This window comes from Phocoena phocoena, chromosome 11, assembly GCF_963924675.1.
Source record: "Phocoena phocoena chromosome 11, mPhoPho1.1, whole genome shotgun sequence".
NCBI classification, from domain to species: Eukaryota; Metazoa; Chordata; class Mammalia; order Artiodactyla; family Phocoenidae; genus Phocoena; species Phocoena phocoena.
Window position 1 is genome coordinate 64,144,110 of NC_089229.1, and position 13,174 is coordinate 64,157,283.

The 13,174-nt window shown below is 39.7% G+C and overlaps 1 protein-coding gene across 2 annotated transcripts in view; it reads left to right on the top strand.

The window, feature by feature from the left end:
• Window positions 1–4,370, top strand: part of CCNT1 (cyclin T1) — a 28,812-nt gene extending 24,442 nt beyond the window's left edge. For both annotated transcript variants that reach the window (XM_065887142.1, XM_065887143.1), the window contains one exon: window positions 2,964–4,370. In XM_065887142.1, the coding sequence (XP_065743214.1) occupies window positions 2,964–4,370 (1,407 nt within the window). The remainder of the gene's footprint in view (window positions 1–2,963) is intronic.
• Window positions 4,371–13,174: the final 8,804 nt, after the last annotated feature.

Below are 13,174 nucleotides of genomic sequence, written 5' to 3' on the forward strand. Positions count from 1 at the left end.
CTCCCCCTTGGCAACCCTAAGTCTGTTCTTTATGTCTGTGAGTCTGTTTCTGTTTTGTAGATAAGTTCATTTGTGTCATATTTTAGATTCCACGTATAAATGATATCATATGATATTTGTCTTTGTCTGACTTTAACTTCACTTAGTATGATAATCTCTAGGTCCATCCATGTTGCTGCAAACGACATTATTTTGTTCTTTTTTAATGGCTGAGTAGTATTCCATTGTATATATGTACCACATCGTCTTATCGATTCATCTGTCAATGGACATTTAGGTTGTTTCCATGTTTTGGCTATTGTGAATAGTGCTGCTATGAACATTGGGGTGCATGTATCTTTTTGAACTATAGTTTTGTCCGGATGTATGCCCAGGAGTGGGATTGCTGCATGATATGGCAACTCTATTTTTAGCTTTTTGAGGAACCTCCATACTGCTTTCCATAGTGGCTGCACCATCTTACATTCCCACCAACAGTGTAGGAGGGTTCCCTTTTCTCCATACCCTTTCTAGCATTTGTTATTTGTAGACTTTAATGATGGCCATTCTGACTGGTATGAGGTGGTACCTCTTTGTAGTTTTATTTGCATTTCTCTGATAAGTAGTGATGTTGAGCATCTTTTCATGTGCCTGTTGGCCATCTGTATATCTTCTTTGGAGAAATGTGTATTTAGGTCTTCTTCCCATGTTTGGATTGGGTTGTTTGTTTTTTTGTTGTTGAGTTGTATGAGCTGTTTTTATATTTTGGAAATTAAGCCCTTATCAGTCACATGATTTGCAAATATTTTCTCCTTGTCCATAGGTTATCTTTTCGTTTTGTTTACTGTTTCCTTTGCTATGCAAAAGCTTGTGTTTGATTAGGTCCATTTGTTTATTTTTGCTTTTATTTCTATTGCCTTGGGAGACTGACCTAAGAAAACCTTGGTACATTTATGTCAGAGGATGTTTTGCTTATGTTCTTATCTAGGAGTTTTATGGTGTCATGTCTTATGTTTAAGTCTTTAAGCCATTTTGAGTTTATTTTTGTGTATGGTGTGAGGGTGTGTTCTAACTTCATTGAATTACATGTGGCTATCCAACTTTCCCAACACCACTTGTTGAAGAGACTGTATATTCTTGCCTCCTTTGCCAAAGATTAATTGACTGTAGGCATGTGTGTTTATTTATGGGCTCTCTATTCTGTTCCATTGATCCAGATGTCTGATTTTGTGCCAGTACCACACTGATTACTGATAGCTTTGTAGTACTCTCTGAAGTCTGGGAGGGTTAAGTATGATATGTCTTGATGTGAGTCTCTTTGAGTTCATCCTGGAGTTCACTGAGGTTCTTGGATATCTATGTTCATGTTTTTTCATCAGATTTGGAGAGTTCTGAGCTGCTGTATCTTCACATATTCTCTGCCTCTTTCTCTTTCTTTTCATTTTCTGGAATTCCCACAATGCATACATTGGTCTATTTGATGGTGTCCCATAGGTCCCTTAGGCTCTGTTCACTTGCTTCAGTCTTTTTTCTTTCTGTTCCTCAGACTTGATAATTTCCATTGTCCTATTTTAAAGTTTGCTGATTCTTCTGCCTGTTCAGATCTGCCTTTGAATCCCTCCAGTGCATTTTTCATTTCAGTTATTGTACTTTTCAGCTCCAGGATTTCTTTCTGGTTTCTTTTAAAGTTTTTAATCTCTTTTTTGATACTTTAATTTTGTTCACATGTTGTTTTCTTGACTTTTTGACATTTTCATTTCCTTGAGTATCTTTAAGGCAGTTAATGTCTTTGCCTAGTAGATCTGCCATTGGGTCTTTTTCAGTGACAATTTCTGTTGATTTTTTTTTTTCCTTTGAATGGACTATACTTTCGTGTTTCTTTATGTGCCTTGTGATTTTTTTGTTGAAGACTGGACATTTGAATCTAGTAACATGGTAACTCTGGAAATCAGATTCTCTCCCTTTCCTGGGGTTTGCTGGGATTTTTTTTTTTTTTTTTTTTTTTTGTATATTTGGGGTGGGGGCTTGATTTTGAAGGATATTTCTGTGCTGAGGATCAGCTTGATGTATAAAATTAATGTCTTCTCAGTTCTTATCTGAGCCTTTTCCTGGACATTTCTGTAGGGACAGTGTTTTTTTTAATGTTCTACTCTAATATCTGGCTCCCAAAGGGAGAAAAAGCAAAAAATGAAGTGGGGGAGGAAGGGGGCTGGCCCTTTATATCCAGGGAAGTCACTTCAGCCAGAGGGGGAGGGGATTACAACAATGGAGGGAGGTGCAACAACAATGGCTACCTTTTTCTTTGTACCTCTGTGATTGAAAGCAGCAGTCAGCGATCAGACCACAGATCTCCAATATTTGGAAAATAGAGCTCTTTTTGCCTAACCAGGGTCCCCCAAGCTGTGTGCAAGCGACTCCAGGAACAGCTGCACAGCTGACTGGGGCTGAGAGCTGAAATTGAGGGAAATTAACTTCAGTTTATTGTCCAGGGCTTACCCTGGCAGCTGCAAGCCTTCAACAGACTGCAAAGTTCCAAAATAGTTATGTCAGACAGATTCTGCCTTTGCAGTTGTTGTCTAGGTGGGACAGATTCCTGGTGCTTCCTACTCTGCTGTCTTCACAGAATCTTCCTCCTTTTTTAAGGCTAAAGGTATTTCATTGTATATATAGACCACATTTTTTAAAATACATTCATTTATTGATGGACACTTGGGTTGCTTTCATACCTTAGGTATTGTGAAAAGTGCTGCAACGAACATGGGAGTTCAGATACCTCTTTGAGATCTTGTGATGCTTGATTGAAGGTTTAAAAAATCGTATCTCTCCTGATGGTAATAATTATCAGTCTCATGTTAGAGTAACCTCCTGGTTATGGGGTATCCCAAACTCCCAATGTCACAGCAAACACAGTCTACTCGTTTCAGTGTTTTTTTTCCATTTGATAAATTACCTGAAGTGAAAAGATGCTATTTGCTTCATTCTAGGCATGCCAGGCTGCCAAGAAAACAAAAACGGATGACCGAGGAGCAGATGAAAACACTTCAGAGCAGACAATCCTTAATATGATTTCCCAGAGCTCTTCAGATACAACTATTGCAGGTTTAATGAGTATGTCAGCTTCTTCTACCACAAGTGCAGTGCCTTCCCTTCCAGCCACTGAAGAGTCAACCAGTAACTTAAGCAATGTGGAGATGTTGCCGAGTGAGCGTTGGCTGTCCTCCCACCCTCCTTTTAAGATAGAACCTGCTCAGGGTCATCGGACTAGTGAGAATTTAGCACTTATAGGAGTTGATCATTCCTTGCAACAGGATGGTTCAAATGCCTTTGTTTCCCAGAAGCAGAATAGTAAGAGTGTGCCATCAGCTAAAGTATCACTGAAAGAATACCGTGCAAAGCATGCAGAAGAGTTGGCTGCCCAGAAGAGGCAACTGGAGAACATGGAGGCCAATGTGAAGTCACAGTATGCCTTCGCTGCCCAGAATCTTCTGGCTCACCATGATAGCCATTCTTCCATCCTTCTGAAAATGCCCATAGAGGGCTCAGAAAACCCTGAGCGGCCTTTTCTGGAAAAGACTGACAAAACAGCTCTCAAAATGAGAATCCCAATGACAAGTGGAGATAAAGCTGCCACTTCAAAACCAGAGGAGATAAAAATGCGCATCAAAGTTCACACTGCAGCTGACAAGCACAATTCTGTAGATGACAGTGTCACAAAGAGCCGTGAGCACAAAGAAAAGCACAAGACTCACCCATCTAATCATCATCATCATCATAATCACCACTCACACAAACACTCTCACTCCCAGCTTCCAGCTAGTACTGGGAACAAACGTCCAGGTGATCCAAAACATAGTAGCCAGACAAGCACCTTAGCACACAAGCCCTATAGCTTGTCCAGCTCTTTCTCCTCTTCCAGTTCTTCTCGTAAAAGGCCCTTCCCTGAAGAGACTGGAGGGGCAGTGTTTGATCATTCAGCTAAGACTGCCAAGAATACTAAATCCTCTTCCATAAATTTCTCCTTCCCTCCTCTTCCTACAATGGCCCAGTTGCCTGGGCATAGCTCAGACACAAGTGGCCTTACTTTTTCACAGCCCAGCTGTAAAACTCGAGTTCCTCACATGAAATTGGATAAAGGCTCCACTGGGGCCAATGGTCACAATGCAACCCAGACCATAGACTATCAAGATACTGTGAATATGCTTCACTCCCTTCTCCATGCCCAAGGTGTTCAGCCCACTCAGCCACCTGCGTTTGAATATGTTCATTCTTATGGAGAATATCTGAATCCACGGGCTGGTGGAATGTCCTCCAGACCTGGCAATACAGACAAACCCCGGCTACCACCTCTACCATCAGAACCTCCTCCACCACTTCCACCCCTTCCCAAGTAAAAAAGAAAAAGACGAGGAGAAAAAAACTTTAAAAACACATCTTTTTTTTTTTTTTTTTTAAACTACTGATTCTGGACTAAGAAAATTACTTCCCTTATGAAACATGTCACCCTTGTTGGACTAGAAATAAATTTATATTGAGACATGGGAAGGTGGTAGAGGGCCTTGGTTATTATATCGCCTGCCTCAGAAATTTAACTATTTTATTATAGTTTTTACTGAGAGGTGAGAATGTGTTAAAGCTGTGAAGGATTCAGAATACTTTCTCTGTTCTTGGCCTCTCCACCTCCTAATTAGGTCGATTAGAGTTGATATCTTCCCTCTTCTTGCCAGGACTGAAGTATGGAGGGTTTGTTTTATCAAACAGTTGTGGATCCTTTTGGTGTTTAATATATCAGAAGAGAGGAAGTATTTAAATGTCAAAATCTTTTAAGAGACTTTAAAAAAATAATTTAAAGAAAGTAAGTTATCTGTTTAGTTTTTTTATATAATTGGGGAAGGGATAGGGATTTTGCTGTGTGTATGAGATACACGGCAGTGAGTCCTGGGGGGTGGGATTGGAGGGTGGGGTGTGTGTGTGTAGTGGGGATGGGAGGATAGGATTTTGGCCGTGAGTTCTGAGATCAGCTCTGGCCACTTGAAGTGTTTCGACCTTTAAGTGTGTATGTAAGTGTGGGTATGTGTGTTTTTAGTGTGTGTGTTTAAAAATCATGTTTTATCTTTCCTTCCCTGTACTTCACCATTTTAACTTCCTAACAGTCTACTAGAGAGAACACGGTGTGGCCTTTAAAACATAAAGGAAGGAAGAGGCCTGTATTTGACATTTCTCTTTCTTTATGTTGTAATTGAGGGTAGCCTTCTAAATTCTAGTTTGGGCAGGTGCAGCCAATGGTCTGACTCTGGACTCCATTATAAAAACTTCCTTTTTACCCCCTTTTTCCTTTTGATACAGAACAAAGGTGGGGTTGAGGAAGAAGGCTGGAGAGCTAGGCTGGCTTCTGCCCTACAGAATTGGATGTCCTTTTTTTCATATTGGGCTTTGGGAAAGTGTTCAAGTAAGAGCAGTCTCAGGGTCTCTGAAGGGTAGGGGCATGTGCTATCCTTCCTGTGGAAGCCCAGACCATATGTGAGAATAGATCTGGGAGAAGCCATGGAGCTAAAGGATACTGAAAACAATGAAAACTGTGATTGGGAATTTTTAGGACATTGTATTTTAAATTATATTATGAATGTAAGACTTGACTTTTATCTGTATGTCTGAAGGGAGGCAGCTGCATCCTCAGTTTTTGCAGCCCATATGACTTCAGAGATTGGAGCTTATGAATTTAACAGTGCTGGCGCCATGAGGGTGAGCAAGCCTAGCCTTCAGATACTGTTATGTTTAGATTGTGCATCTTTGGTGGTTTTAGCTTCTAGGCAGAAGTTCTTCTGTAGATTTCTAAGAGTCCTTTAGAAAAATGGATCAGGAGTCCTATTCTAATGGGTGCTTAATTATCCCATATTTTAGGAGTGAACATTTTTGTTGAGGAAAGAAATCTTTCAAGGGGCCAGAAAGAATTCTAATCCAAGTTGTCCAGCTGAAAATGCCACCTAGCCACAGATTATTTAATGTGATATTTTTTCAGTCTTCATGGTGTTTTTTGCCATGGAAAAGATGATGCAATTTGAATTTGTCTTCTTGATTTTAACGCAGCGTCTTTCACACCAAATATTCTTTGTGGATAAATTGAATTTTTTCATTGGTAGTCATAGGGAGATAGGAGTTGTACATGTGCTGCTGCTTGCCAGGAACAGGTTGGGGAGAAAACTGAGACAGTTGGAATTGATGATGCACTGGCCTAATATAGGAGGGAATTCGTTCAGTAAGCCTTAACTGAAGGTGAATTAGTATCCTGCACTTCTGCATATTTGAACTGTCTGGAGTGCCTGCCATTGCTGTGTAAAGTGAGCTCTGTGCTGATCGATACACCAGTAATACTTTTGACTTGGAATGTCACTTTACTTTTATGGATGACATTTTCCTCTTTCTCCTTGATATTTTCTGTGTTGTGCTAGGTAATTGGTAATTGGTAGATGCGTGGTGTGTTTACTAAATTTAGGCTGTTTAGATTTTGTTTGGCGGAGTCAGCTTTCCTTTCTGACCTTCCCAAAAGGTTATTTAGTTTGCATCTGTATCTTGTGGAATTGATGATCACTGATTTATGAAAATGCCTTTCACAGCTTTCAGTTTTTCTCATCAAATGTCACATATTTTCTAATCACATTCACTCTCTCACCACAGAGATACATATCCACTTGGCCTCAGCAGTTCTCCGTGGCAGTCTGTAGTTCCTTAGAACTTTGTCAGGAGTGACCTTGAAAAAAGTGCTTACTAGAGCCTAAGAGCTGCTTTACCCTGCATAGTCTGGCCTTTGCACTAGTAGATCATTGCTGATATAGGTCAATTTAGAGACTTTTTTATATTAGTGCCTCCTGATACTGTTTTAAGATACCTACAGTGTCCGCTTTTATATCTATGCATATGTCATGAAACTTCTTACGGGCTCTGCATGAAGCTGCTTACTGCATTGTCTTTGGGTTAGCAGATGTGCCTGTCAGCTAGCATGCATGTTGTCCAGATTCCATAAGCTTAGGCTTCAGAAGATGGTGTGGTTTCTAAATGCTGTGTCTTCTCTTACCCTCACCACTTCAAAGGGTGAGAAACAGGATTTATACATGCAAAGTTAGTCTAGTAAACAGGGCTTTTTCCCCCCTCCTTTTAACCTTATCAAGGGTAAGTGGTGGTAAGCAGGCCTGGAGCCTCAAGTTCTGTAAATTTCATTCCTATAACTTTGCTTGAATCTCTTGTTGGCAAAAACAAATACCTGTGAATTGTCATTAGGGCTTTTAATCAGATACCTGTGTTGCTGTTAGCTGAACTCTAGTGAAGCATTAATCTAAAGCTACATTGGTCTTCTGAAGTATCAGTTATGCTTTTTGGGTTTAGAAAATACGTAGGAATTAGTCTAGTCTTTTCACTTGAATCAATGTGTTTCCATATCTGAGACCCTCAGCTTCCTCTTTTTTTTTTTTAAATGATTTTAGTGTTTTGATTTAATGTGTCCTTTTACATAGTTCTGTATTATTGGCTTCACCAATATTGATAGAAAAAATTTAAATCTCCAGTTGGAAACAGCAATGGATTAGAATATAGAAATAAAATCATGGTAACATCAGTGCTGGATTTACTTAAGCCTCTGCTACTTAATTCCCCATATTGAAAATCCATACCCCTTATGCCTTGTTTCTGGACAAAGGCAATTAGAGGAGTCTTATCCCAGTATGGTTGGATTTTAAACATATCTGTGTTTCCCCCGCAGAAACACAGGACTGTGGGAACTTGGGAACTGATTAAAGTTTAAAAGGATTAGTCCTTTGTTGATGATCTATTTTGATACTTAATGCCAGGAAAAGGGATTCTAGGACATCTTGAAGTTGGAATACAAATATTATTCTCTTGGGTTTGGGAGAATTTAAGCAGTCTATGCAACCCTTCACATGGTGAGAAATAAGCCCTCTGCAGTCCCACGAAACTTTCAATGACTTTGATGCCTCCCCAAATTTCTTGTGTTGCTGCTTGTTAACACCCAGCTTTTAACTGAGTGTTTGTTCCTGGTGGTTTAAAAAATATTCATGTTTTATCACACTGTCAAGTTTTATCTTTTTATCCCTCTGTGGGATAAAAAGCATGGTACTATAATCCTGCCTGATAGAGTGGTCTGGAGTGAGAATTATTTTTTAAGTGGGAGACCATTCCATTTTAATGTTTCTAAAGTTTTTAGCATGAACTTGGCATTGGAAAAGGGAGGGCAAAAAAGGAACGTTTACTAAAAAGTGGTGTCTACTCTTCCCCTTTATGAGTGTGTATTCGTGGTGAATGAAAAGAAGAGAAAGACTTGAGAGCATGCTAATTGAAGCCAGAGCAAGTATGTCTTCATCAGGTTATCAGGAACTCTTCAGTTGAAAGCTGAGGCCTTAACCGATTAGTGGTTGATCACATTGGAATTGGTTATAAGATGGAAGTGCTGGCTGGGTTAAGCACCCAAAGAAAAGAATGCAGCCCACTAACTTAGTGTTAATCTAGGTTTCTGGATTTGAAACTGACCTCCCCACCCTACTCCACACACCTAAAACTGTTTTCTTATCAGACCAAAGAGCAAAGAAGGAAAAAAAAAAGTAAAACACTTTTCCAATCTATGTCACTCAGGTACAATTTTGTGGTGATATTTTTGTCTGTTTTCTTTGTATTGCTCTTAAGAGCCCTTTCTCGGCATATTATTCTATTCTTGCCTCTGTCCTCCTTGGGGCACCTCAGTTCTGGATGCTACCCCTGGGATCTCTACTGCTGTTATGTGAATGGTAAGATATAAGTGACCATTATAGTAAGGGCTCTTTGTAAAACATTAAAAAAATTTTTTAAAAAATTTAAAAAAGGATGTTGTGTACATTTTATAGTCTGGCTATCAGTTTGATATCTTGCTGTCAAGTATGTTTCTCAATCTGTATTTATCCATCCCATCAATAAATGTTAATGATAAAACAATCATCTGATTATTGTTTATGTGTACTGAGTCTTCAAGTTAGTCTTTAACTGTCATTTGATTGATATGATAATAGTTTTAGTTTTGGTAATATAGTATGTACTTTCTTACTGCACAAGATCCTATGGGAATTGAGTTCATTGGAAATAGCTAACTAAGATTTGATCGTTACAGTGAACCTGATGGTATCTAAAGTATGATGTGGCAGAGGGGGAAAACCCCTCATTCTGTACTGTCGCATGGATACCTGGAAGGGTGACTGGTACACAGAAAAATATATAGCTCTAACAGATGATAGCAACATGTACTGCTTATCTAGCAAGCACTATCAGTGATTCATAATTGTATATTTGGTTCTTTGAAAACTGAAATGTTGGTATAGACAGCAGTGCTTTTGGAAGAAAAAATTAATAGCCTTCTTGGTGGTGCCTGGAAAAGCTGATAGGGAATACTCACCCTTTTCTTGGGACATAATAAAACCACACACACAAGGTAAATCTTGCAAATTACCCATTTAAATGGAAAGAATTTTTATGCTATAATGCTCAAATTATATAAAAAAATGTTAGGAGTAGCTATAGTTTAAAAACTCTAAAAGGAACAAAATATGAATTTAACAGAATGTTCAACACTTCTGGAAAAAAAATCACTTGAGTCTTGAGTTCTGTTCATTCCGTCCTTCCATTTTCTGAAATAAGACAACTTAAGATTTTTGTTTGCTGTGCCTCTCCTGAAACTTTTGTGGAAGCTGCCGATGTTTTAGGAATTTTGGTCTGGTTTGAATGGAAGAATAGAGAAGTAGTAAATGAACGATGTGAGAATGGATGATATTATAAATTTATTATAAAGTCATAAATAGTGATTTGCTTTTGTTAAAAGAGATATCAACTGTGTCATCCTTGGCAATAGATGAGGTATAAATCAATGTAAACTTCCAAACAGCTGGATCCCCAATTATAGAGGTTTGTTAAACTAACTGGGATAGAGCTACGTTTCATCTTACGATCAGTGCCTAAATCATCCTGGTCTCTCTGACACTTTTGAGAGCCAATAAGATTGGCTTGATCTCTGTCATTCAACTTTCTGTAGAAAGTTTGAAGCCCTTTCTATGACTTCTGTGGATTCCCTTAGAGACTTGTATTTATTGTAATCTCTAGCTCTGGCACCTACTTCTGCTGAATTGATTTGATTTGTGGATTGTCACATGTCTTACTTGTGCTACCTTTTTTGCATTGTGGAATCTTAACCCCTTTTCTTAACTTCACATAACACTCAAAACCAACGGGTAACCAAAAAATCACAGTGATGAAAACAAGTTAAAATTGAAAACTAGATCCATCTTTTCTGAAAAGTAGTTTCAGGCATTTCCCTGCTTTTCATTTATCCCTTCATTAGAAAATAATATCTACCAAGTACTATATACTGTTTACAGATGATAATATGGCAGTAAACAAAGCAAGCATCTTGCCCTCATAGAACTTACATTCTAGTTGTAGGGGAGACAAGTAAAACATAATATGCTAGATGATAAGTACTTTGGAGAATGTAAAGCAGGGAAGGAGGGACAGGGATTTTGTGTGTGCATGTAGGTCAGTAGGATTGTTGAAATTGGAAATAAGATGGCTAGGGAGGAAGGCCTTACGAAATCATAGTTCAGCAAAGACCTGAAAGAGGTGAGAGAGCAAGCCACAGGAATATTTGTGGGTAAGATCATTCCAGGAAACAAGTGCAAAGGTTCTGAGGTGAGAAGATACCGGCACGTTTGAGAAAGAGCAAGGAGGCCAGTGTAGCTAGTATAGAATTGAGTGAGGAGGAGAGAGTAAGTAGTAGGATAATGTGGTTAGAGAAGCAGCAAAAGGCCAGATACAGTAGGGCCTTGTAAGCCATTAGGAAGAGACAGTGAAATGGAGCACCATTGACAAGTGTTGAGTAGAGAAGTAACATGATCTAGCTTGGGTTTTAAAATGATCATTTGGCGGGGAATTCCCTGGCAGTCCAGTGGTTAGGACTTGGCGCTTTCACTGCCAGGGCCCGGGTTCAATCCCAGGTCGGGGAAATAAGATCCTGCACCATTGCAAGCAGCGAGGCATGGCCAAAAAAAAAAAGTGTTCATTTGGCTTCTGTGTTGAAAAATGGACTATATAGAGTCAAGGGTAAGGAGACTCTCACAATAATTAAGGGAACAGATGCGAGTGGCTTGGACCAGGTTGGAAGCGCTGAAGGTAATGAGAAGTTACGTATCTTGAAGTTGGAGCCAGTAGGATCTGCTATAAGATAGGAAGAGAAGTCGAGGATGACTCCCAGTGTCATGAGGATGACTATAGAAAGTGCAGGATTTTGGCATTTATTTATCTCCACTCTCTCTCTCTCTCACACACAAACACACTTTTTCTCTGGGATTAGCCCCCAAAAGTCCAAATTAAAAATTCTCTTTCCTTTAAGAATTCATCTTTCCTAGCCGCTATTTACAAACAGCCTCAGGTCTACTTTAACCTATTCAGTAGCTAGCAAAGTGTTAATTGGATTAAAAACAGCCATCTACTTTGTTAAAAAGCACAAAGAATTTGCTAATATCTTGACCATTTAATATCTCTCCCCCACTTAGAAGGAAGTGGGGTTTTTTTTGGCTGCTTTGGGCCTTCGTTGCGCGCAGGCTTTCTCTAGTTGCGGCGAGCGCGGGCTACTCTTCGTTGTAGTGCGAGGGCTTCTCATTGCAGTGGCTTCTCTTGTTGTGGAGCACGGGCTCTAGGCGCATGGGCTTCAGTAGTTGTGGCTCATGGGCTCTAGAGCGCAGGCCCAGTAGTTGTGGCGCCTGGGCTTAGTCGCTCCGCGGCATATGGGATCAAACTCGTGTCCCCTGCATTGGCAGGCGGATTCTTAACCACTGCGCAACTAGGGGAGCCCGGAAGTGGTTCTAAATAGCATTTTTTGGTCTGTTTTGGGCTTAGCAGAAAGATTTTTTTTCCCCCCAAGACCTTCAGTAGACGCTCTAATTAAAGCCTTTGTTGCATCTCTATCTAGTCCCTAATGCCTCTTTACATTGTTCCCTATAGTAGCTTTAATATTCCTTTTTGATTTCACTGCATTTGGTTGAAAATTCCCATATTTTCTGTAATGTGGCTTCCTCTCCTAGTTTTGAGTTATAGAGTGTTTATAACAAATGTCTTTGTACCTCTTCTGAGGGTTGGAGTGTTTGCTTATGTATATAACTCATAGCTGCTATTTAATGGCTGTATTGCATCCACAATCCCAAACTACTCTAGAATATTTACTCCGAAAGAGCAGGTTTATTGTTCTTGTTCTCCCTGTATCCCCAGTGCCTGGCCTTTAGGTGCTCAATAAATGAATGAATCTCATGAAATGGCCTTCTAGGACTGCCCTAATCTCTGGGAAACGGGAGGTATCAGCTCTCCTTTTCCCATTTCGGTTTTAATCACTTCTTATGCCTAAACTGCTGTTCTCCAGCTTTGTAGATTCTCTACGCTCACCACTGAACCACGCTCACCTGCTCATTGGTAATGGAGAAATAGCTTACTTAAATGAAACTGACAGCAGGTGAGAGCTTGGGAAGGATGGGATGCAAAAAAGATCCAGAAGGGTTATGGGGAGAAAATGTTGGTTCATGTCTACCAGAGGCATGGTGGAGATGAAAGAAGGGAGAGATGCTTTTAACTAAAGATGCTTAGAGGATGATAAAATTGGGATTGTGTCTGCCATTTCTATATACCTGCATTATTTAGCACGGAATTGTAGAGAATTCTAGAGAATCAAGGCCGCAACGAGAACTCATATTTCCTAATTCTCAATCCAATGCTCTTCACTATATGAGAGGGAATAAAAGGGATAAAAAATGAGGGCTGGGTTCAAATTCGCCTTCTTCCCCTAATTACCAGATATGGGCTCATTCTGTTCCTCTATTATCTGTAAAATGGAGATTATAGCTTCTTCCTCTTAGGATTGTTCTGAAAATTAAATGTTTATATATGTAATTTCCCAGACTTAAACATTCAAAAAATGTTTCCATCAGTGAACTATTCACAAAACTAAAGCCTTTTCCTGTAAACACTGAGAGTCAAATGTACAGTGATCCTTTGGCCTCTATATGTCGATTTTGTACCTACTGTTTAGGGGTGGTGAGGTAGCCGCGGCCTAGGACCACAGACAGAGAGGCCAAATGCGGCCTGAACACCAGCGATGATGGGAGATGGAAAGTCATCGTTTTCA